At 43.2% G+C, this 26,933-nt stretch overlaps 1 protein-coding gene across 1 annotated transcript in view; it reads left to right on the plus strand.

The window, feature by feature from the left end:
• LOC117357622 (keratin, type II cytoskeletal 5-like) overlaps positions 1–16,884 on the plus strand; it is a 31,570-nt gene extending 14,686 nt beyond the window's left edge. The window contains exons 7-9 of the mRNA XM_033938462.1: positions 3,038–3,258; positions 13,531–13,565; positions 14,927–16,884. Of these exons, the coding sequence (XP_033794353.1) occupies positions 3,038–3,258; positions 13,531–13,565; positions 14,927–15,156 (486 nt within the window). The 3' untranslated portion in view covers positions 15,157–16,884. The remainder of the gene's footprint in view (positions 1–3,037; positions 3,259–13,530; positions 13,566–14,926) is intronic.
• Positions 16,885–26,933: the final 10,049 nt, after the last annotated feature.

Consider the following 26,933-nt stretch of genomic DNA (forward strand, 5'->3'; position numbering starts at 1 on the left):
CTTGTGTCCTGGGTCATACCTCTCTATTTTCCTCCATGCAACATCTCTCCCTTCCTCCCCTCCATTATCATGTGCACCATCTCTTCCTGCCCTCCACGCTATATCCAACATGTTTCTCTATCTCTTCTCCATGCATGTATCCTTCCCCTCCACCATATGCAAGATTTCTCCCTCTCACTCCCTTCTACCTCTTTGTAGCATCTCTCATTTAATCTTCTCTACCTCATGTTCAACAGTTCTTCCTTTCTCCTGTCTCCCTTCATGTGCAGAACCTTTCCATTGAGATCATCAAGTTTGCAGATGACACAAAGCTATGCCGGGCAATCAGATCACAGAAGGATAGCAAGGAACTCCAGAGTGACTTGTGTCAGTTAGAGAAATGGGCGGAGAAATGGCAGATGAAGTTTAATGTAGAAAAGTGCAAAGTAATGCATTTAGGCAGAAAGAACAAGTAACACGAGTATAGAATGTCAGGTGCAACTCTGGGTAAGAGCGAATAAGAAAAGGACCTGGGTGTACTGATAGATAGGACCCTGAAACCGTCAGCACAATGTGCGGCGGCGGAAAAGAAAGCAAATAGAATGTTGGGCATGATAAAGAAGGGAATCATGAGTAGATCGGAGAAAGTTATAATGCCGCTTTATAGGGCAATGGTCAAACCACACTTGGAATACTGTGTCCAACATTGGTCTCCCAACCTAAAGAAGAATATAAAACTGCTGGAGAGAGTGCAGAGACGAGCAACGAAGCTAATAAAAGGTATGGAGAACTTGGAATACGAGGAATGACTTAAGAGACTGGGATTGTTCTCCCTTGAGAAAAGGAGACTGCAAGGGGATATGATCGAGACTTTCAAAATATTGAAAGGAATCGACAAAATAGAACAGGAAAAAAAAATTATTTACAATGTCCAATGTGACACGGACAAGAGGACATGGACTGAAGCTAAGGGGGGGACAAGTCCAGGACAAATATCAGGAAGTTCTGCTTCACGCAACGAGTGGTGGACACCTGGAATGCCCTCCCAGAGAAGGTTATTGCGGAATCCATCGTTCTAGGATTTAAAAGCAAACTAGATGCACATCTCCTTACGAGAGGCATAGAGGGATATGGGTGACTAAAATTACGCCAGGTGTACACCTGGCTGGGCCTCCACATGTGCGGATCGCCGGACTTGATGGACCGAAGGTTTGTTCCGGAGATGGCAGTTCTTATATTCTTATCCCTCCTATCCCTATGTACAGCAGCTTTCCATCCCTCTCTCCCATCCCCCTGTGCAGTAGTTTTCCATCCCTCCCATCCCCCTGTGCAGCAGCCTTCCATTCCTCCTATCTCCCTGTGCAGCACTTCCTGATCCACACTTACCCCCATAAAACCTCAACTTTTGGGCCTCCTAAAACATCAGCAGTGGTGAAGAGGTTGCTCGCAGCCTGCCTGCCAGGGCTTCCTTCTGCCGCATCATCAGTGACGCAGCAGAGGGAAGTCCCTGGTGGGGCAGGCCAGGAGCAGCCTGTTCTCCACCTGCCTGTACCCGCCAGCCTCTGCTGCTTTAGGAGACCTGGCGTATGTCAGGAGACTCAGGACTCATTGAATCGGTGGTAATGTTTAGCCAGAAATTTTCTTAGACCAGTCTTTTTGCCTCTCTCCTTCCCTGCGGCTTGTCAGGCTATCCCCAAGTAATGTGTGTTATTTACCTATTTATCTATGTTTGCATACATTAGAGGTAGTACATGCAAATATATTTCTTGCATATTCATTAGAGATATAGAACCTGAGTCATTTGAATGGAGTCCAAGGACTGGTTTGGAGTCCAAGAACTGGTTTGAGCATTAAAAGTACAATGCTAGAAATTGGTGCCCCAGTCTTGACACCTCAATGCAGGACACCTAGGCCTGAATTCTCTAAACAGCCAATGTTTGCGGCCGCCTTAAAAGTGGCTGCTGATAGCATGTCAGTCATGCAATGGCGCCATTTAAAAAATTGCACCTCCAGCATAGGTAGGCGCCAGAAATGTAGGCCAGGGTTTTCAAGGCCTATATTTCTGGCTCCTACCTTTGATGTGAATCACACCTACATAGGTGCTTTATGGCACCTAATGCCACTTCTGGCGTTAGCCATCCTACAGTGGCCTATGAAGGCACAGTTCCAGCACCAGTTTTTTTAGGTGCCAATGAACACCTTGAAAATCATTTTAAATTTATGGATGTTTGGGAGCTATTGAAAATTCTGTAAGGAGTGATTGTTGATTTTGCCCTTTGATCATATATGTCCAGGATGGGTGGGGAGATACTTTTAATTAGAGTGCAATTGTTGGATATGTATAAAGGGGGGATGATATATGTACCTGGGCCATGGAAGAAGACGTGGCTTGTCCAAGGACAAAAGGAGTATCAGTGAGAAAAGGAGCAGGATTTGAACCCCAGTTCTCAGCCTGCTGTTTTACCTCAAGGCTACCTCTCCATTCTAGAATGGATAGAACTTCAATATATTTTCAACCAAATAAATCATGCTGTAATTCCTAACCTACTGTAAATAGGATTGCCAGATGTCTGGATTTACCTGGACATGTGCTTTTTTTTAGAGGACTGTCCAGGTGTCCGGACAGCTTTTCAAAACCTGGCACTTTGTCTGGGTTTTGAAAAGCTATGAGCTCAGGGTTGCATCTGGAGAGCATCTGCGCATGTGATGCAGTGATGTCACATTCATGTGCACATATATGTGACAACATAACATCACACCTATGCATGCTCGGGGGCCCTCCCAATGTAGCTCCGAGCTCAAGAAGAGGAGGTTTGGGAGGTGGGGCTGGAGTGAAATGAGGTGTAACTTGGGCAGGGCTAGGTGGAACTGGGCGGGGCTGAAGGGCAGGGCCACGCATTCAGATTTTACTCATGTAAAATCTGGTACCCCTAGCTTTAAAGGATGTTACATATATATTTACCAAATGTTAATAGTAGGGAGAAACTGCACAGATAACAGCATAAATGAAGTTCATTCAAGTGACTGCAATTAAGAGCATTTTTCTTGTTATTTCCAGTGCGCCAATCTGCAAAATTCTATTGTCAAAGCTGAAGAGCGTGGGGAGCTTGCACTGACAGACGCAAAAGCAAAACTGAAAGATCTAGAGGTTGCCTTGAGGAAGGCTAAAGAAGGCATGGCAAAACAGCTCAAGGAGTACCAGGAGCTGATGACTGTCAAGCTGGCTCTGGACATTGAGATCGCCACCTACAGGAAGCTGCTAGAAGGAGAAGAATCCAGGTTAGTTTGTGATGAAATAAATATCCAATGAGAAACCACTCTTTCTAGAGCAATCTGGTAGAAGTTCCACAATGAGTGACAGACTCACAGGTATCTTAAAGGTATCTACATACAGCTTTGCAGCTATGTAGATCAGTCTTATAGTAGGATGGGAGCAGAGGGAGAACTCATAACAAAAACTAAAATAGACATGTGAAGATGAGTCGCATCTAGTGGGAAAGTGCACAAAAAGTGCACAAAAAGGATGGAGGAATAGCGCTATATATAAAGGATTCCATACCTTCAACCAGGATGGAAACAACAGCAAGGGCGGATGACTTGGAATCACTATGGGTTAAGCTATCCGGAGGAACTGGAGCAGACATAAAATTGGGTCTGTACTATCGCCCACCGGGACAAACGGAAGAAATCGACCAGGATCTGGAGGCTGAACTGGGGCAGGTATGCAAAAGCGGAAATATGGTGGTGATGGGGGACTTCAACTACCTGGGAATAGACTGGAGTATAGGGCACTCAAACTGTATGAGGGAGACCAAATTCCTGGAGGTCACGAGGGACTGTTTCATGGAACAGCTGGTCATGGAACCAACATGGGGAGATGCCACTCTTGACCTAATCTTCACCGGACTAAGGAGACCCGCTAAAGAGGTGGCGGTACTAGCCCCACTAGGAAACAGCGATCACAACACGATCCAGTACAGGCTAGAAATTAGACCATCAAAGGTGAAAAGAACTACAACGATAGCACTGAACTTCAGAAAAGGGAATTATGATGCCATGAGGAATATGGTGGGAAAGAAACTCAACGACACCGCAAGGAATATGGAGTCCGTAGAAAAAGCCTGGACCTTACTCAAGGGCACGGTGCACGAAGCACAAAACCTGTGCGTCCCCAAGTTCAGGAAAGGGTGCAAAAAAAATAGAGCAAAAAACCCAGTGTGGATAACAAATGCAGTGAAAAAGGCGATAAGTGACAAGAAGGCATCATTCAAAAAATGGAAAAAGGAACAGTCAGAGGACAATCAAAAGGAGCACAAAAAACACCAAAAGGAGTGTCACCGAGTGGTTAGGAAAGCAAAAAGAGAATATGAAGAGAGATTGGCGGGGGAAGCAACAAACTTCAAATCATTCTTCAGGTACGTCAAGGGGAAGCAACCAGCAAGGGATGAAGTGGGACCCTTGGATGATAGAGACAGAAAGGGAGTGATAAAAGAGGAAAAGGAGATAGCTGACAGGTTAAACGAGTTCTTCACTTCAGTTTTCACGAGGGAGGACACAGCCAACATTCCGGAACCGGAAGAGATCGTAAAAGGAGATCAGGATGAAAATCTGGTCCAACTAGAGGTGAGCAAGGTGGATGTCCTCAGGCAGATAGACAGGCTAAAGAGTGACAAATCGCCGGGTCCGGACGGCATTCACCCAAGGGTACTCAAGGAACTAAGGAATGAAATAGCGGAGCCACTTCGACAAATATGCAACCTATCCTTAAAAACTGGAGAGATTCCGGAAGACTGGAAAATAGCAAATGTCACGCCCATCTTCAAGAAAGGCTCAAGGGAAGACCCAGGAAACTACAGGCCGGTGAACTTGACCTCGGTCCCGGGAAAGATGATGGAAGCGCTGATTAAGGACAGCATCTGGGAACACATTGAAAACACTGGGCAGCTAAAGCAGAGCCAGCATGGCTTCTGCAAGGGCAGGTCATGCCTCACAAACTTATTATACGTCTTTGAGGGGGTAAACAGCCAGGTGGATAAAGGGGAATCTATAGACATCATTTACCTTGACTTCCAAAAAACCTTCGACAAGGTACCACACGAAAGACTGCTAAGGAAGCTATGGAATCACGGGGTACAAGGGGAGGTCCACCGATGGATCAAAAACTGGCTGGCGGACAGGAAACAGAGGGTTGGAGTAAAGGGCCATTACTCAGACTGGCAATGGGTCATGAGCGGAGTTCCGCAGGGGTCGGTGCTGGGACCGCTCCTGTTCAATATATTTATTAACGACCTGGAGGCAGGAACAAAATGTGAGGTTATTAAATTTGCGGATGACACCAAACTATACAGCAGGGTTGAAAACACGGAGGACTGCAAAGATCTCCAAAAAGTCCTGACAGCGCTGGAAGAGTGGGCCAAAAAGTGGCAAATGAGCTTCAACATAGGGAAATGCAAGGTCATGCATGTAGGGAAAAAGAACCCGATGTTTACTTACAAAATGGGGGGATCACCGCTAGGGGTGAGTAACCTTGAAAGAGACCTGGGAGTGATGGTAGACACATCATTGAAGGCGTCGGCGCAGTGCGCCACAGCCTCAAGGAAGGCAAACAAAATGTTGGGCATCATTAAGAAGGGTATCACGTCCAGGACGAAGGAAGTCATCCTGCCACTGTACCGTGCAATGGTGCGCCCGCACCTGGAGTACTGCGTCCAGTACTGGTCGCCGTACCTCAAGAAGGACATGGCAGTACTTGAGAGAGTCCAGAGAAGAGCAACTAAGCTAATAAAGGGTATGGAGGACCTCTCACATACTGACAGACTGAAGAAGCTGGGGCTTTTCTCCCTGGAAAAGCGGAGACTTAGAGGGGACATGATAGAAACCTTCAAGATCATGAAGGGCATAGAAAGAGTAGACAGGGACAGATTTTTTAAATTATGGGGAACCACAAGTACAAGGGGGCACTCAGAGAAATTGAAAGGGGGAAGGTTTAGAACAAACGCCAGGATGTTCTTTTTCACCCAGAGGGTGGTGGATACATGGAACGCGCTACCGGAGGATGTGATAAGCAGGAGCACGCTACAGGGCTTCAAAGAAGGTTTGGATAGGTACCTGGAGGACAAAGGGATTAAGGGGTACGGATAGGAGTAGAGGTAGGTTATAGGGATAGGATTGGAGGATTAGAGGCAGTTAGAAAATTAGTCAGGGGCACTGTACAGGCAATTAGGCCTGATGGGCCGCCGCGGGTGCGGACCGCTGGGCAAGATGGACCACTGGTCTGCCTCAGCGGAGGCAACTTCTTATGTTCTTACCTGTAATATAGGTTCTCCATGGACAGCAGGATAAGTCAGCCACGTATGGGTAATGTCCCCAACAGCTCCTATTGGCCAGATAAGCTCTCCAATAACTCAGAGAGTTTTTTTTCTGAGCTTGTGAGTTGCTGGGTAAAGAATGACACGGGGACAAAATTTTCCCCATCCCCTTGGGAACTAATTTTCCCGGCCCATCCCCACAAGGTTATTTCCTGTCTCCACCCCATTCCTGCAAGCTCCTTCCTCATCTGCACAAGCCTCAAACACTTTAAAATCATAAATGTTCGAGGCTTGTGCGGTTAAGGCGGAGCTTACAGGATTGGGACAGCGACGGCGACAAAACTCACAGGGACGGGGTGGGGAAATTGAGTTCCTGCAGGGATAGGGACAAATTTGTCCCCATGTCATTCTTTATTGCTGGGACCCCTCTGGGTGTACCCAAGCAGATCCCCTTACCTTCTTCCTTCCCCCTCCTTCCTCAGGTTGTTCCTAGCTAAGACCAGTTCGGCCTTTAGGGGAGGAGGGTGGGCAATGTGGCTGACTTATCTTGCTGTCCACAGAGAACCTACGTTACAGGTAAGTAACTGCACTTTCTCCTAGGACAAGCATAATGAATCAGCCACAAATGGGCAACTCCCTAGCCATGGAATGCACGGCATGAACTTGATGCATTTTCACTCTGCATTCCTCACCCGGCTGTGGTAGGTTGAGCTGGTTAGAGTAAAAGGAGGGCATTATCAAGATGCAGGTAATCACTCTTAATTTTCTTGAGGCAGCATAGGTAAGGTAGAATAACATCCCTCTAAAAGGTAAACAACTAGTTCAGCCAAAAGGGGCCATAATGGTGTTTACTTCACACCCCGTATTATGTGTTAAGCATCTTAAACATTTTCTTTCTTTTGGTGGGTTTTTTTGTTGTTGTTGAGGTGGCCCTAGCTACTCCCAGGGTTTAGCCCTCTTACTCAAATCTGCCATGTCTCTTAAATGTCCAGCACGCTCTGGTTGTGTTCACACCCATTTGGTCCGGATGCTACTCCTGTGTTAGGGCAGGTTGTAGCAGTGGTTTGTCCGAATGTGTTGGGGGTCAGGAAGACTCTGTCCAGGCAATCATATCTGGCAAAGGTATGGGTCGGGTGCCCACAGGGTCGCATTGCAGATATCCTCTATTGCTGTGTGATGGGCATGGACCAAGGTGGTGGCTATGGCCCTGAGTTAGTGAGCATGGGACCCCAGGGGGGGACCATGTTGTGCTCTATTGTAGGTGAAGGATATGCATTGGGTTATCCAGTGTGAGAGCATGCTTTTGGTGACCAGGAGGCCAGGTCTGTTGGAGTAGTAAGAGACGAACAGTTGTGAGGTTTGCCTGACCTGTTGTGTCCTGTTCAGGTGGGTGCATAGGGCCCACAGACAGTCAAGGGTGTGTCTCTGACAGGGTTCTGTGCTCTCCCTTGGTTTGATGTAGAGTGCAGGGAGGATGACTGATTGGTTTAGACCACCATAGGTAGGAGTCTAGGCTGGGCCCTGAGCACCGCCTGGTCATAGAAGAGTAGTGTGTAGGGAGAGTGGTGGACCAATGCTTGAATTTTGCTGATGTGCCTGGCAGAGGCGATCATGGTGAGGAATAGTGTTTTCCATTTGAGGAATCTGAAGTCTGCCTCCCCTAGTGGTTCGAAAGGGGGTAGAGTGATTTGCTGTAGTACAAGGTAGAGTTCCCATGTGGGCGGTGGTGGTCTGACTGATGAGTAGAGTAGGCCTTTCATGAATCGTGATAGTACAGGGTGGCCAGATATGGGTTTATTGTCCACATGGTCATGATAGGCCATAATTGCGCTTAGGTGGACCTTGATGGATATTGGTTTGAATAGAAGATACTGGAGGATATTTGGGATGGAGCAAGCATAGAGCTCGAAGTGGGTGGTGGAGCACCAGAAGTGGAAACATTTCCATTTCAGTGTATACGCTTTCCTGGTTCTGGCCACCATTGGAACTTGGGAGATGCATTCTTTAGATAAGACATTCTTGCCTGGACCCCTTTTCTCCATTGCCAACTCCAGACTACATTTGTTTGAAGATAAAACACAAAAACAAAACTCCCTAGAGTACTGAATATGACTATAATGTTGAATTATTAAAATATTTTATGTGTGAGGAGATATGAGTAAATAATAGTGCATACCCAGCATTTTCGAATGACAAATCCATGCCAGAAACCAACTTTACTGTCACTACTAGTTCACATCATATGGCTCTTGTATATTTTTAATTCCATGAAAACTGTAGCGTGGTTTTTAGCGCCAGCCGTGGAGGTAACAACTCCGACACTCATAGAATTCCTATGAGCGTCGGAGCTGTTACTGCCATGGTCGGCGCTAAAAAACACACTACGCTTTGGCAAAAGGGAGATAAGTGACCCTTCTTCTAAATGTGAAAAAAATAAACTTTAAATTGGTTATATATCATTCAACCTAATCACCACTCATATCCGGAGAATAATGCTCAAAGCTGTCTCAATATAAAGGCTATGCCCCAAAATAAGGTTGAATTCATAACTTATCTGTGAAAATTCTTAAGTAAAAATCTGGCCTAATATTAAAAAAATGACTACGCTTGTTTCCAACCGCCAACCCCTCAGGATGGTGTCATTTCAGATTGAGCTACCGATGAGGTCTTTCTTTCGCTCTCTTCATCGGGGATTTTGCGTCTGAATCCTTGGCATCAGTGTTGTGTCTGACTTAACTAACTAACTTTATATGTCTAACTTTGGCTCCTCAGCTTTTAAATAAAGAGACAGGATTTTATTAATGGAGAGCCACCTTGGGGTGCGAATGAAGAAGCCCAGAATACTTAATCAGTTTGTTTTCATTCCCTAGCAGCTCTAGATCAGGGCTGCCCAAGTCCGGTCCTCGAGATCTACTGGCAGGCCAGGTTTTCAGGATATCCACAATGAACATGCATGAGAGAGATTTGCATACCAAGAAGGCATTGCAGGCAAATCTCTCTCATGCATATTCATTGTGGATATCCTGAAAACCTGGCCTGCCATTAGATCTTGAGGACTGAACTTGGGCAGCCCTGGTCTAGATTATCTATTACAGTGGTCTCAAACTCAAACCCTTTGCGGGGCCATATTTTAGATTTGTAGGTACTCGGAGGACTTCAGAAAAATTAGTTAATGTCTTATTAAAGAAATGATAATTTTGCATGAGGTCAAACTCTTTATAGTTTACAAATCTTTCCTTTTGGCTAAGTCTTAATAATAATATTGTAATTTATAGCTAAAGAGACACATGATCAAGAAACTGTTTTATTTTACTTTTGTGATTATGATAAACATACCGAGGGCCTCAAAATAGTACCTGGCGGGCCGCATGTGGCCCCCGGGCCGCGTGTTTGAGACCACTGCTCTAGAGCTAGTGAAAACTGTCTACTTTATTTTCCTATATTCTCAGGAGTCCATTACAAGAGACATTAGAGAATTCAGTTTACCAGGCTATCCAAACGTGGGGCGCCTTTTATCAAGCTGCCCTAGCCGGGTTAACGCGCGCGCCTTTTCATTACGCGTTAACCCCTGCACTGGCAGTAGCGGCTAGCGTGTCCGGCGGTTTAGCACACGCTATTACGTGTGTTAAACCGCTAGCGTGGCTTGATAAAAGGAGCCCTTGGTGTTCTAAACCCTGACTTATTATTCTTTTCAAAAACATTTGAAAACGCATTTGTTCAATAAATATTTATTATCATAATCTTTCATTGTATTTGGGGTTTTTCATACTTTAACATTCAACTTGATTGTACTCTGCTTTGAGCCTTTACTGGGAGTTTATTTATTTATTTATTCATTCAATTTCTATACTATTCTAAGAAAGCTTAGAATGTTTTGTATGAGTTTATTCAGGTACTCAAGCATTTTTCCCCGTCTGTCCTGGTGGGCTCACAATCTATCTAATGTACCTGGGGCAATGAGAGAATTAAGTGACTTGCCCAGGAGCAGTATGGATTTGAACCACAACCCCAGGGAGCAGAGGCTAAATCTTTAACCACTGCACCACGCTCTTGACAGAATGCAAATGCTACATTACATAACATTACAACAGATTTCCTGGGTCAGTGTCATCATGTTCCATCTCTGCCCTGGACAAATCCAGGCTAAAAGCCCACCTTTGTAAGGCTTCTTTTAAAGGTTAATCCCTTATTCACCTAACACCTCTACTTTTTATATCATTTCCACAATAAATTAAACTTCTTAGGGGGGGGAGGAGTTATCAACATAGGCTACCATGGGTTATATGTTAATGAAAAATGGAAGTACACAGACTGTATCTAACATAATTTAACTCCAACATGAGGGAGAAAAAAGCCTCAGAACCTCATTAGGAGCACATACCCATTTTCTGACTAGAGAGAATGATGACTTCATAGGCTCAAAAAAATCCTCTTTTTCTGGAACAAAACAAAAACTTAGGGCCTATTTTATAAAGCTATAGTAGTGATTCTCCCTTGGCAAATGCGCCAAAGCCCGTTCGATTCCTATGGGTTTTGGTGCATTTGCAAGCAGAGAATTGCTAGTGCAACTTTGCTATAGGGGCCCTTAAACTTCCACTTTAATGCCGCTGTTTTATTTTTATTTTTTTATTCTTTTGCTTTTTGCATAAATTTTTTTTTTTTTTTTTAATTTTAAGTTCCACCACAAAACGTAATGGATAATTAATAAATACGTGCAAGGACTTATCTTTTTTTCCCCATATATATATTTATTACATTTTCAAAAATACATAATATATATCAATCAAATGATCAAAGCTAATACAATAAAAACTAAACATTAGTTGGAAGATGCTTTAATAGTAACAATCACAAAATAATTTAATTTCAATAGTTAAGCAAAGATTCACATATTTTATTATATTTCCTCAAATTGCCACACTTAACTGCAAGAATTTTTTCATATTTTGCATATAAACACACCATATTCCACCAATTATTATAATCCAGCTTGAAAGAGTCTTTACAATGAAAAAGAATTAATTTAATAGTTATCATGACTAACCCCCCTCTTCTACAAAGCTGCACTAGTGGCTGCCGCAGTAACTACCCCGAAGCCCATAGAGATTTAAAGGGCTTCGGGGCTGTTGCTACGCGGCAGCCACTGGCGCGGCTTTGTAGAAGAGGGGGTAAATTTCTTAGAAGTTATCTTTTCAACTTCAGAGCATTTGTTGACTTGGTCCTGTCAACGGTGGTCAGCGCTTTGCTATCTGCTTCATCAGGGAAAAATTAGGACCACATTGATGCTGGCACCATTACAACGTGCTCAAGGATCTGCCGACATTATAATGGTGCCGACATCAGTGTTTAAACTCCACTCAGTGGGCCATCCCCAGATACTCAGTGGATTGAGATCAAGACACTTTGATTTTTTTAAAGGAGTAAACGATAAAGAGTCCGACAGTGTCCAGTTCGCTACTTCATTTTTACCAGCTGCACCGAGACTTGGGTTCTGCGAATCAGATGCGGCTGGAACTTCCAGTGAATGTGGTGAGATTAGCTAGAATTCGGCAGTCCATGGTGACCGTTCAAGGTGTACTGTTATGGAATTCGTTACCTATTGAGATCAAGCAGACTGCTAGTAGTTTAGAAAGGGTGTAAATACATTTTTATTTGAGAGAGAGTTCTCATAGTTAACTCAATTTAAATATGATAGTAGGGTATTTAACTGGGTAGTTATAATTTGAAGAGAGAATATTTATAGATGTTTTGATTTATGCTTGAGAGTGGGTTTTAACAGATATTTTGTATGCATGTTAATGTATACAACTGTGTTTGTTGTGAACCACACAGAACTGTGGGATGTCGCGGGATATGTTTTTTAAAATAAATACATTTAACTGCGTGGGATTGCTGAGTACTCCTCTGCTATGGCACTGTGCGGTTAGGGCTGTGGCAGTCCAGGGGTAGAGTCAGAGAGGAGCTGGCAGTTATACAGGCACCGGCCAGAATCAGTGCTGGTGCCCACATAGCAGACAGGGTCAACAACAAACACCAAAGGCAGCCCTATCCTTGTCTGCTTAGTTTCAAATTCGAGTTTCTTTATTTTTGATAAACAAAATGTCTAGACGGTGTACAATATAAAAAGATTGTAAGAAACAATTAAAATAGGTAAGTAAAAGCAATATTTTATCAAATATTACAAATACTGGACAAATTCAGATTAACGTACATGAAACGGAAGAAAAGTAGGGGAGGGAAAGGTTGTTTAAAATACATCGAAGTAAAATTAATGAAAAAAGGATGGGGTAAATGGGGAGTGGCAAAAACATTAGGAGGGGAATCATTTCAAAAGAAGCATTAGATGTTTCAAATCTTCACAAGCGCTGATTATTGGCCAGCTGCCGCATACCTTCTGGGTTGGCATCTGACTCAGATATTCGATGCTGGTGAGGGACACCCCGCCTCCCCCCTTCCCCTCCCCCGGGCACTCAATATCCAGGTTAGATTCAGTCCATAGCAGGCAGTGTCTTTTTTTATTTCAGAGTATACTTTTGTACCGGCCTTCAATGAATCTCTTCAGACAGTTAATAAATCCAAATACATTAATATAAAGGAGCTCTTAGCTGGCACTTGTTGTACCTGTTTCTGAGCAGATAGAAAAACGAATATCAGTTTACTTCTACGTATGTATATATTGCTGTTGTAAAATCAGAAGTACATTGATCATTTTCTGGACTGCCCATAACCCACCCACTTGAAAACTGTAAGTGCTGTGGCTTCTGTGATGGCACTTTTCCCTCCCTATTGTTTCCTCCATATATGGTTCTCCTCTGTACTTTAAAACACTGAAGGCTCCTTTTACAAAGGTGCGCTAGCGTTTTTAGCGCACACACCGGATTAGTGCATGCTACCCGAAAAACTACCGCCTGCTCAAGAGGAGGCGGTAGCGGCTAGCGTGCGTGGCATTTTAGCGCGCGTTAAGGCCCAAACGCACCTTTGTAAAAGGAGCCCTGAATTGTAGTTCTGTTCCCTCATACCTTGTGTATTAGTCGGTCTGTCAGTCTATTTGTCTAAGCCATTATTCTAAATTTTTTAATTGTATGTCTAAATATATGTTTATATTTTTATCAATTTTGTACCTCGCTTAGTAAAACTAAATAAGCGATTCATCAAACCAAAATAAAACTTGAAACTTGTCAAAGCAGCTTTCTAATTAGCTTGTGTGATGATTTTACCTGTATCGCTTTTCTTTTTTTCCTAGGATGTCTGGAGAGACTGCCATCCCTGTCAACGTTTGTAAGTGTCTCAAGTATTTGCTTCATTAAAAAATGTTTCTAATGGAAGGTGACTTGCCCAAGCTAATAGTAATTCATTCTCATCTACATACACACACTCTCTCTGGTTTTCATTTATATTTGTTCCCTGTTCATCTCTCAGCTTTTATTTAATATTAGAAAACGTTCTTCTAATATTTCCTTTGATTACTATCTCCTTGTTGAGGCGCTATTTCTGGATTAACTGTATAAATATAATATGGCTGGATGCTTCAAAACCACTCAATACCCTTCTTTGGTCTTAGAAGATGTTACGAGCTTTCTTCTCTATCATTCCCTCGGCTTCTCCCATTCTACTGCTGTACTTCAAGTCCTACACTGGCTCCCTTTCAAACAGTATAAAATTATTCTGCATTTCTATTTGTTTTTATGGCTGTGCACCTCCTTATTCATTGCATCATCCCGCCTTTCAAGCTATGCCCTCTCCTGCTTATTCTGCTCTGTAAACTGAACATTCCTTATTGTACTGTACTCTAGATATGATCTGTACTGTACTCTAGATACTGTACTCTAGATAAGATCCTTCCTATTTCTGGACCTTTTCTCTACCCCTCAAAATGGGGCGAGTTGTGCCCTAGAACAGTGTTCTTCAACCGCCGGTCCGCAGACTGGTGCCAGTCCACAGAAATATCCTGCCGTTACACAGGGCCTGCACATGCATCGGGCTCGAGACAGTGTTCTTCAGCTGCCGGTCTGCGGTGTAATCAATACGGCGTTATCTTTGGGCCAGCTCCCTCTTCCTCACTGCCGCAGTGCACAAAGCCACATCCGGCATCTGAACTGGAAGCCTTCTCTCTGACGTCGCAACGTCAGAGGGAACGCTTCCAGATGAAGTGCAGGACACGCGAGGTTATCTGTTTTCCAGTAGAAATGAATTTTGAGAAGCATACAATGTGCTTTGTGTAGTTTAATTTTGTGGTTATCTATTATGTGTTGTTAATAAGATTATATTGTGTGTGTGTGTGTGTGTATGTATATATGAAAAATGAATGGAAAAAATGGTATTACAATTAGTACTATTATAGGGGCGGGGTCTGGGGCAGAGATTGGGTAGAGATGGGCAGGGTCTTAGCCCAGTGTTCTTCAACCAGTGCCGGTCCACAAAATAATTTCCGCCAGTCCATAGATGTCAAAAGGTTGAAGAACACTGCCCTAGAAGACATTTATGAGACTTGTGGACATACAGGCACATTCTTCGGGGCTTTGCTGCTTAATTGGCTGCCCCTATTCATATGAGTCTTTTTTTAAATGCCTTGTAGTAGAAGCAATATCTGAAGGCTGTCCAGAAATTCATGTGACCATGCTGTTTCCTTTTTTTCACAGCTGTTCTCAGTAGTGGCGGCAGCACTGGCGGTGGGGCTATCTCAGGAGGAGGATATGGTGGAGGATTCGGTGTTGGTGGAATGGGCAGTGGTGGTGGCGTTAGTATTGGATTCAGAGGAGGTAGCGCAAGCGCTTCAGGTGGATTTGGTTCCAGAGGTGGGAGCGGCGGCAGCGGTGTAAAAATTATATCAAAATCTTCTTCAAGTTCCTACAGCCAGAGGTTGCACTAAAATCTAAAGCAAACATACCTTACCTTTTTTTTACCAAATGAATGTTTCACTGCTAGCTGACAGCATCATTAGCGTCCAAAAGTCACTTTGGATATGCAGTTATGGAACAGATATGTACGGCCTTAAATCCATTTCAGATTTGTGAAAACATTCAAATTTCATCTAAAGTTTCTTATATACTAGGTTTTATGAACTGTTTTACTGGCTAGTGAGAGCTAAGTTGGCCTATTCTACAATTTTTCTTACACACAAAAATCTCTCTCTCTTCTTTGTAAAACTCCTTTTTGAACTTGATTTCATTACTCACCTTTCCAAATTCAGGCGGCAAGTGAGTTAGAGTAGATATTTCCATGATCCAGAGGCTTTACAGTTTAAGCTTGAACCTGAGACAAAAGATGGTGATGTGAACTCCCTAAAATCACAAGAAGCATGAGAGGGCAAAGTAGGAATTAAACCCTGCCTTCCCTGTTTCTTAATCTGCTGCTGTAGTCATTAGATTACTTCTCTGCTTCTCTTGCAGATGGGAAAAAGGCATGCTTCTTGTTGCTCTAATAAAGCTTTCTCTGTGATGCCCCTTCTTCTCTGAGTTTTTCCAACAACATGGATTGTAATGTTTTAACGAATATATAGGTTGCCTAAGAATGCATTAGGTCAGCATGCATTGTCAATAGAAACTAAAAAGATACATGAATTGAGCTAAACACTATTTGGAAAATAAAAATGCATATCAGTTTCTATAACGGGTTATTGTGTTTGGTTTGTGTTTGTGTTTGGTTGGGGGGGGGGGCGACTCGTAACACAATGCCAGGAATTGGGGGTTGATAAATTCTAGTCGAGTACAAGCAAAAGGAAGAAGAAACTACCAGGATATGTTCTAAATATAAGTAAAAATCGATTATCAAGTTCAAGTTCAAGTTTATTATTTGATGAATCGCCTATATAAAACATTCTAAGCGATGAACAAATTTAAAAACAGCTTGTGAGGTAACAGACAATGTTAGAACAGTTTTCAAACAACAATTTTAGACAACAGATGTTATTAAGACACAAGTAAAAAGTCAAAATACTTATAAATTTTCTTAGCACATGTGGCTTAGTGACAAACATAATTTAAAAGGGAAGAGGGAAAAAAGTTACAATTTTATCAATCAGAAAAACAAAAAGTGATTGTTATTTAAATTCCTGGTGGCAAGGGACTGTCAGGTACTATGATGGTCCTTAAACCAGGCAGGTGGTCTGAGCACCTCACTAGGGAACTAGCATTGTTTGTTGCAGTTTATTAGCATATGAAATGTCAAATCCTGTGAAGATTTTGTGTGCATGGTTTCAAGCATAGACATTATATTGTAAGAGTTCCAATTTAAAAATATCCACGCTCTCTCATGTAAAGAGTCACTATTCTGAACATACCAAAAGAAATTAAAGCCAAAAGTGAAATTGCCAAAATCATATTTAGAGGAAGCAACTCATGAGTTAGGGTATATGCCATGACTCTAACATGCATTTATACCTATGCAGACTCACTAACTGATATATACAACCCCCCCTTTTTTTTTTATGAAGCCGTGTTAGTCCTTTTTATTGCCAGCCACAGCATTATTAGCTCCGATGCTCATAGAATTCTTATGAGCATTGAAGGTAATACTGCTGCGGCCGCTGATAAAAAAAACCTAACGTGGCGTTGGAAAAGGGAGGGGGGAGGCTAATTTCCTCATTAGCACCTGTCTGTGGTCATAGCAGAAACAAACAACTTTTGGATTTCTGACTAATGTTTCTGACTAATGTCCAATAAAATTCTTATAAACCGTAGACTGTTGCACACTAATTTATCTCAAAGATGGGTGAGAAATAATTTTTAAAAATATTTCCAAAATAAAATCGTTTTATCCATGGACTTGGTCTTTTTTTTCAACAATTTTATTGGTGACAGGGTACAAGAAATACAAGCAGCACATTAATATGCAATGGTCAAGTCATAACTGACACTGTTCTGCATCCATTTTATGTGAGCATTTTCTTAGTTCTTGTATAAATCAAGTATATAAGTGTTTATGCTAAGATGTGTAATTAAAGTGTGCTCTGTGGACTCAAATCCCCAGTAAGCTTTGCTTCTCCTAGAGTGCCAAGTTGCTACCAGACAGCTTAAGCCTGCCCTTCTTTAGCTTCTGGGAGAGAACAGAATCCATTTTGTAGACCGCATGGCTGCATGAATACTTGGGTCTAGCTTTGTCCTCTCACCAGGTTTTCACCCTTTATTTCTGCTAGCTTAATACTTCTTAGGGTCAATCTCTAGCACAGTGTTATTTCCCACAAGATTTGTGGACACACTGTCAGCTTTCCTTTGAATAGAATGTGCTGGTAGAGTAAGAAGGTTCTGTACACTGCCTTGACTGCCTTGAAATCTTCAAATTGTACGTGTTTATTGTTTACTTCAAGTTATTAAAGAAAGTTGTTCAAAGAACTATAGCATCTGGCTGATAACACTAAGGTTACAGAAGTAAGGGTTAACTGAAAGAGATTCTCAGAGAAGTGCCAATCTAATGCAGTGAGTTCTGCAGTGCATGGCCATGAGGAGTTCCTGCTTTTCAGTACAAAACCTGAGGAGATTTCAGCAAAATCTATGGTAAGACTGTTCAGTGAATCTGTAAGCTGCACCGAAAAACTTGGACCCAGCATAGACACAGAAACAATAACAAAAAGTACCATTATCAATTATTTTTCAAATCCCCCCAAACCTTCCCACCTCCCCACAAACCCTTGTCTTGTCAAATATATTCCAGAACTTGAGGTCTCTTATAACTTCTGTTCTGACAATGAAAGCAGGATAAACTTACCCATCTATTCCTCCTCACCTTCTCCCAATTAACACCACACATTGAGGTCTGCATTTCTCATATCCAAAATTTTCTCCTGCCCTCATTATAAGATACTCAAAATCAAACTGTACACTCTTTGGAGCAGTGACTGTAGATATGAGTCCCATACGAACAAAAGCCTATTTTTTTCGCTTGTAGGTGAGGCTTGCATCTCTAGCCTCCCATCCCACCAGCTGACAAATCTGTTCGCCGCTTCCAAATGATGGCGAATCTGCAGAGGTCCATTCCTGCAAGATGCATTTCTTCCTAAAAAGTCCCCATTTTCAGCCTGGATCCCTTCCCTAGGATATGATTAGATACAGGTAGCTCTAGCAGCAAAGTTGCAGGAGTACAATTGACCCTTTGGCCAACCAGCTGAGATGCCTAAGCAGAAGGACTGTATTGCTGAGCAGCTTCAAAAGGTATGAAATATCCATTACTGCAAACATCTGTTGTTTGTAAAAAAAAAAAAAAAAAAAGCAACTATCCAACTTTAAAGAGCAGCAAAGATGTAAAACAGGCCCTATGCACAGTTCTGAAATAACATTCGTGTAACGGTGCACTATGAACCACTTGAGGTGTGCCCCTGATACTTGCATCCATATCCCAACCCACCAGTGAAGTTCCCAAATCCTCTTCCCTTCTTTGTTTTACAACACCAGAATCCTTCCTCCTAGCCACAAAAAGCAATGCTCCGTGGATCCCTGAAATAGACACCTTATCCGGGGCTAGTCCATCAAAAAAAGTGAATGTTTTTTACCTAAATGGAGTTGCAAACTATCTTTATCTAAAGATAACAAGTAATGTAATGTAATGTAATTTATTTCTTATATACCGCTACATCCGTTAGGTTCTAAGTGGTTTACAGAAAATATACATTAAGATTAGAAATAAGAAAGGTACTTGAAAAATTCCCTTACTGTCCCGAAGGCTCACAATCTAACTAAAGTACCTGGAGGGTAATAGAGAAGTGAAAAGTAGAGTTAGAGGAAAAATAAAAATAAAATAAACATTTTAACAAGACAGCATTGATCTAAATACTTTGGAAGGTAGAAGAGAGGAGAGAAAGGAATAGAAGCAGAAGGGGGAGCCGTTGAACAGTAGAATTCTGGAGAAATTTAAATGATAGAAATAGAACAAAACAAAGACAAAAGGCAAAACAATAGATAAGATTAAAGATAAATCATAAGCTGGAAAGAAAAATAAAATAAAACTTTGTCTTCAATCCACGGTTTCAGCGTCAGTGATGAAGTGGAGCAAGTAAGTTTAGGAGGAGCGATTGACGTTTCCAGAAAGGGCTTCTTCAGGGAAGAGACTTGGCAGACAGTCCCAGGATGCCTCTATGTCTCCTCCCCTGCGATGTTCTCCCATCCATGCATTCCCTCCCAGACACACTGCCCGTGCCCCAGCCGCTCCAAGGAGGCTGCCCCAGATGAGGCCCACGGTGAATGCAGGATTCTCTCCTCTGCGGGAAAGCCGCCCGGAGCCGACAGTCGATCTTCTTAGCGGATTGCATGGGGGGAAGAGTTCACACTCTTGGTAGGATCGGGTCTGTGTGCTCTCGGTGGTTGTGGCTGGTCTCGTTGCTGCTTAGGTGTAAAAGCAGTTGATCTCCACTGCTGCTGATATTTAAAAGCAGGCAGATTGATCTCTCCAATGGACTGCAGGGGGAGGAGTTCACACTCCTGGCAGGATCGGGTCTGTGGGCTCTTGGTGGTTGCGGTAGGTCTCGCTGCTGCTTGTATGTAAAAGTAATGTTGCATTTGGCAATTTGCATATTGGTCAGCCCATCTGGTTGAGACCCTAGTACTGAATTCAGGGTGCGTGAGCAAATTCTCGTATGCATCTAATAGACGTTCCAGTAATAAAAGTCCCTCTGCCTCCCTAAGTGAAAAAAAGACTTGTTATCTGAATTCAACATTGCCTCAGATGGGTAATGGATCAGAGATTTTAACATCACTGCCCCAGTTGACAAACAGAAATCCCCAGGCCTTTCTCAACAAGTGAACAAGCACACTGCCACAAATACGCAGGTAACAATCTCAGAGGAACTCTTAGCAAAGAGCTAATATGATAGGGGGGTTAAGAATGTCACCTCAAAAAATAATTGGGGTATATGCTTGTTGATCCCTCAGCCAATCACTAATGTGGCAAAGGAGATCGACATAATTATAAATCTTCATATACGGCAACCCCAAGCCACTAGAATGCCAATTACCGTACAAAATTTATTTATTTCATTTGTTTTCTATCCCATTCTCCCCAAAGAGCTCAGAACAGATTACAGGTTAAGGGTACCTGTGTCCTTGGTTTCTTTTCTGCCCAACAAAATTTCAAAAGCATCTTTATTCAGTTAGGCTATGGGCTCCTTTTACAAAGGTGCGCTAGGGCTTTAACGCACGGGATAGCGCGTGCTGCATTGCCGCGTGCGCTAGACCTTAACGCCAGCATTGAGCTGGCATTAGTTCTAGAAGCGTAGCATGCGGTAATTACCTGCATGCGCTAAAAACGCTGCGCACCTTAGTAAAAGGAGCCCTATGTCTTTGGCTTTGGGTTTTAGAGGGAGAATTTGGAGGATATACAGCCATTTTGGAAATATTATAATTTGGAAGAAACTATTCTGCCTGGTAGAGATAATGGAAGCATCTGCCACACTTCTAGTTTCTGTTTTGTTACCTCAAGCAGATGTTTAAGGTTACTACTACTTCTACTAATCATATGCAGTACTGTACATCAAAACATAGAAGAGCAGTCCCTGCTCCAAAGAGCTTACAGACAAACTGGACAAGAAAGTGCATCTATACACTCTGCTCAGGTGGGGGAATTACAGAGGAAATGGTAAGACAGATACTGGTGCTTAGTAGGAAGGTTGGAGTTTGGACTTTAAAGCATCCTCAAAGAACTGGGCTTTGAGTCTGGATTTGAATACTGCCAGAGACGGAGCTTGACATATCAAGTCAGGCAGTTTGTTAAAGGCAGCAAAGGAGGGGTTGGAAGTGGGGAGACCTTGAGAAAGGAGTTCAGTGTGGCAAAGAGGCTGCGAATCTTGAAACCAAGAGAGTTAAGCGTGTGTAGTAATCTTCTTTGGCAAATGACAGAGCAGATTGGAAGGAGGTCAGCAGGAATCTGAAATGAATGAACTCAGCTTGAGTATGGGATTTGAGCCAGAGATGTTCAGCAGACCTGGCACAGGAGCCTAAGTAGTGGATTTTACAGTTTAGCCAGGGCTGGGTTTTGAGGCGCCTTGAAAAGCATGGGGAAGGGAAAGTGAGGGTATTTAGAACAGAGGAGAGAGTAGTGTTATAGGAGAAGACAGCCTTGTTTACAGACTTATGTAGCACAGTGTTAGAGAGGAGGGGTGAAACGATGGTGGAGAGAGTGCCAGTGTCAATGGCCTGAAGATTCCTAAATGTACAGGTGGAGATTGGCTGGGTCTGGAGGGAAGGGTGATGGATTGTGAAAGTTATCAGATGATGGTCACAGAGGGGAAGGACTTCTTTTTAAAGAAGCCTTTGACTGACAGTTTACTTTTACAATAATATCAGTTAATTTCTTTTCCCTTAAATATTGACTATAAACACTCATTCTTATGACCTTTCTTGGTCTCTTATTTTTTCCCCTTATTTCCCTAATTTGTTTCCCTTTTATGTACCTTTTTAACAAATATTGTATTTCTTCCCCGCTTTCCCATTGTCTCCAGTTTTCTTCTTGTCTAAAGGATGTAACCCTTGTTCGTTTAGTAGAATATTATGTATAAGTGAGTCCATTTTAAATTCTGTTTTATTTTATGTAAAACGCTTTGTAATTGGAAAAGCGTTTAATCAAACAATTTAATAAACTTGAAACTTGACTGCCATGGAGAAATTTGTGATAGAGCAATTGGAGAAGAAGTGGATAGGGGTGATGGTGGGGGTGGCACAAGATGAGAGGTGGCTGTGGGCCTATGAGAGTGCTGTATCCTTTCACTTCAGTAATTATTTTGCGGGTGGGTGGGTAGGGGTGATGGAGCATAGCTGAAGATCAAATAAGGATGTTAGGGCTAGAAGCATAAGAGTCAGAGGGGTTGATAGCATGAATGTTGAAATCACCAAGGATGATGGAGGAAGATGAATGTTCAAGAAAGAGGGAAAGCCAGGAGTCGAAGTTAGTGAGGAATGAAGAGAGAGACTTATCAGGGGGTTGGTAAAAGCTACGTGGAGGGGTAGAGATGCAAAAAGATGGATAGATTGGACTTCAAAGGAATAGAAGTGTTGAGACAGAGGTAGAATAAGGGGTTGAAATCTGCAAGGGATGAGAACAGTAGCCCAACACCACCTCCTAACCAGCTGGGCGATGCATATGGAAGAACAGGTAGTCTCCATGACTCAGGATGGCAGACAAAGTAGAGTCATCCAAGCAAATCCAGGTCTTAGTCAGTGCAAGCAGATGGAAAGATTGAGAGATGATAAGGTTATGGACATAGGCAAGCTAATTGGAGACAGAGTGGGCATTCCACAGAGTACATGAGAAGGGCAAAGAAGAAGGGGGAAGGGGGGGGACAGAAATAAGATTGGTGACATTGCAGTGTGATCTGCATGAATAGGGTGGGAGTTGTGAGGACCGGAGTTGGGGTTGATAATCCCAGCAGAGAGAAAAAGAAGGAGCAAGAAGATACGGGTGAGAGAGGGGGGAAGTGAAGGGGGACTTGCTGCATCGCAGGCAAAATGCTCACAGGGAGAATGGGGATGGCTGAATGAGAGGGAGAAGTGTTGAAGTTTTAGGGCTGAGAGAATGGTGATGGACAAAAGAGAAGGTGTGGTAATGGGTTCAAAAAGTGAGTGATGTGGTATTGAGGAGTTCATTGGTTTGGGGTGAAGAGAGATGTTGGGGAAAGTCAGTATCAGGAAGAAGGAGATAGAGGAACAATGGGAAAAAACAGGCTATGAGCTAATCTCTAAACCATGAAGGTAAGAAGGTGGTAACTTACCAGGAAGATTCACGTGCAAAAGGCATGGTTATGTCAGTGTCACAGGAATGCTATTAGAAATGAATTAGAGCAGTGATGTGTTTCTTTTTAAATCACCTCATCATGTGATCACTTGAGGGTCCTTTTATCAAGCCGCGCTAGCGGGGTTAGCGCGTTGGACATTTCATCACGCGCTAACCCCTGCGGCCGGCTAAAAAACTAACGCCTGCTCAATGCAGGCGTTAGCGGCTAGCATAGCAGGTGGTTTAACGCGCGGTATTACGCACGTTAAACCCCTACCGCAGCTTGATAAAAGGACCCCTTAAGCACAGTGCCCAGGAAAAGAAGAAGGAGAATCAAGCAATTCAGTTCACTCGGGCTATTTAGGAGAGGGGAATAGAAGAGGTTAATCGAGTACAATTTTTGGATATTCCCAGGAGCTATATATCTAAATATCTGAAGGAACTCTATGTTTAGAGGAAGGATGAGTTTTGTGATTATACAGTATACAGGAAATTTTGGGGAGGGAAATAGTATAGGGAACATCAATTATCTGTTTTTTTCCTAGCTTAGAAAGTATTTTAGGCAACCGTGGGGTTATTAGATTTAGGATAGGGTTTTTCTTATTGATTTAGTTTTAGTTAGAGTAGTAGGTTGGTTCCAGGGAGAGAGAGATCTACTAGCAACAGCGCGCCAACGTGGTACCCCTACACAGAAAGGACAGAAAGCTTCCAATACACTAACCCAGGGGTCCCCAAAGTCCTTCCTTGAGGGCCGTAATCCAGTCGGGTTTTCAGGATTTCTCCAATCAATATGCATGAGATCTATGTGCATGCACTGCTTTCAATGCATATTCATTAGGGAAATCCTGAAAACCCGACTGGATTCGGCCCTCAAGGAGGGACTTTGGGGACCCCTGCACTAACCCGAGGAAAAAGGAGAATTCGGAGAAGCTGGAGGCTGCAAGATAAATTATTTAGTTCTTAGACCCTTCAGTTAGTCATTTCTGTTGGTGATCGAATCAAAAGAAAATTTTATTGGAACATTTGGAGAACTGTTTAGGAAGTGAAGCTGAAGCTGAATTTCATTACCTAGGGTTGGTATACAGTATCTGGTTATTAAATTTTATTTCTATATTCAATTTAGAGTCCTTAGTGCTTATTTTTATCTATTTTATATTATGCTTAATTAATATTTTTATTTTCAAGGTTATATTTCCAAAAAAATTTTTTTAATGTAATTCACTCCTTCTCCTGGGGAAAGGTTTCAATTTAACCCTCCGTGTTCACAACTACGAACTAATTTTGTTTCAAGAGGGATACTTTTTACCTCAGTCTGAGAAAGAGGGGTTTACAGTAATATAGTCTGGCTGCTAGATATTGTGGTTCCAAGAGATGAACGATTTTGTGTCAGCAACAAGATCTTGAATTGCGCTCTGCTTTCAATTGGGAGCCAGTGTAACTCTTTCAGTAGCGACAGTGGCATAGCGAGGGTGAGTTGTGCCCCTCCCCCACCCTCCCACTCCTTCCCACCCCCCCCTCCCCTCGCCATGCGCACGCCCTCTTCCCTTCCCCTGCACCTTTTTAATTTTCCAGGCATGAGCAACATTACAAACTTGCTGCCTGCGTTTTGTCGGCTATCCCTCGGACGTCACTCTCTAGGTGCAGAGCAGCAAGTTCGTCATGCGCAGGGAAAATTAAAGCAGTATGAGGGAAGGGAAGGGGCACACATGCGTGGCAGGGGGGGGGTCAAAAAGAAGCAAGGGGGGGGCGGAGAGGAGGATGGGTGCCAGCGCTCCTACCAAGACCATGCCTTCCCCCCTTACTACGCCCCTGAGTAGGGAAGTGGCACACGTCTGTCTCAAGTTTCCCAGCTGAAATCTTGCTGCTGAGTTTTGTACCATTTGAATCTGCCTGATCACATACTTTGTAATGCCTAGCAGTAGTCAAAGATTGAGAGTACCAGGGTTAGTGTTACGTTGGACATTGATTGGTGGGTGAGCTAGGGTTTAAATCCTCTAACCCATAAGCATTTTCCATAAGCATTTTTCATGATGTGTTTGATCTATAATGTCATGTCTAGGTGTGGGTTCAACCATACCCCTAGGTTCATCACCCCTTCCGTGGATGATTTTATTGCGGTTCAGAGTTAGTTAGTATCTTGAGCTATTTCGTCCCCATTTGTTAAGATGGATGTTTCTAGCTGTAGCTCTGGTAGAATCTGAAAGGCTGTAAATAGTCTGCATTTTGATGCGCCTCAAACATCAATGACCCCTTGCTACTTCCCAAGTTGTATTGGCTCTGGTGTGGGTATGTGCACACACAGACCTGCATATGTTCAACTCTTGTTTAAATACAAGGATGTCAGGAACATAACTACCATTGAGCAAGCCCAACAGAATGCCCAGAGCTGCCTAATGTTAGAGGCCACCTGCTGTTGCTAGCTTCCAAACAGGTTTTGCAAGACCAGCATTTCTCTCCTTTTCTCTCTCTCCCCCCCCCCCAGTATCCTCCTGTGACCTTCAGAACCCATGGCAGGTACGAGGGAAGGGGCACACATGCACGGCAGGGGGTCAAGAGCAGCAAAGGGGAGGCAGGGCAGCAAGGTAGACGGGCACCACTAGGACTTTTCCACTGCCACATCTCGCACCTCTGATGCCACTTCCTGTGGGCAGAATATACCAGAGACCCTGGTAGCATTAGCCAGAGGTAGTCTGTCTACTGCTGCCTCTGCTTGCCATGGATTTCAAGGGCCATGGGAAGGTAGAGAGAAAAGAGAGGTTAGGAATATGGCAGGACCTGTGGGGCTGGGAACAGTATTGGACCTGGGGGAGAGAGGAGGAGAAATGCCAGGAATTTCTGGGGGGTTAGAAGGGAACAGATGCTGGGACCTGGGGAGGGGGGGGGGGAGCAGAAAAAGTAGATGATAAACAGATGCCAGACCATAGGGGGTGGAGGCAGAAGAAGAGAGGGATTCCAGGACCTGCGTGGGTAGTGGTGAGAGAGGGGGATAGATACCAGGACCTGCGTGGAGGGACGAGGACTCAAGGCAAAGGAAAAAGAGATACACCTAGGGAAGAAAAGATGAAAGATGATGCTGGATCTAAGGGGCTGAGTGGAGGGGGAGAGAGATACATTGGACCAATGGAGAGAGAGTGTGATGCCTGATTGTGGAGGGAGAGGGAAGGGAAAGAGAGGGAGAAATGCTGGGCCTAGAGTGGAGGATATGGAAGGAGAAGAAGAGATAGTTGCCAAGCTGGACAAGTGAAGAAATGCTGAATGTGGAGGGATCATAGAGACAGGGACACAGAAAAGTGATGCTAGACACTAAGAGGGATAGAAACATTGAGGGGGGGGGTAGATGCTGAACATGGAGGGAGGGTGGATAGAGACAGGGATAGGGGCACAAACGGTAGATGATGGAATAGGGAAGCAGAGGAAAGATGGATAGCAGAAATAAAGGGAGAAGTGTCAAAAGGACAGAAGACCCTGAAAAGAGATTTAAGAAAAGAAAACCAGACAAAAGCTGAAGAGACCAAAAAGGTAGAAAAAAAAGTCTTGTTTTCTAAATGTATTAATTGTAATGTGTCAGCTTTGGGAAACGTGCCACTCAGATATCTTGCATTTCTGTTTCTATTTCTGTTACTATGGCAAGTTTTCTATATAGAGTACAGCTTAAATGTATTTGCCTGTTGCAAGGCTTGTATACTGGAGCTCCGAAGAGATTCCTCCTCTTCCCCTTCCCCTTCCCTTAAGTTCCCCTTTTTTGGGAGAGTGTTATTGTAAGGGGCCCACCCAGTTCTAGCTACACCACTGGTAGAAGTTATGTAAATTTATTATCTCTGACTACTATTGTTAAATGTCTTGTAGAGTCTAGTTTATAAAGCAAGACCGTTCCAGAAAGAAAAGTAGGGATTTTTTGTTTGTTTGTTTTAATATCTACTTTATACCTTTGGTGCATTTTTTTCCACCACAGTC

This window comes from Geotrypetes seraphini, chromosome 3 (assembly GCF_902459505.1).
Source record: "Geotrypetes seraphini chromosome 3, aGeoSer1.1, whole genome shotgun sequence".
NCBI classification, from domain to species: Eukaryota; Metazoa; Chordata; class Amphibia; order Gymnophiona; family Dermophiidae; genus Geotrypetes; species Geotrypetes seraphini.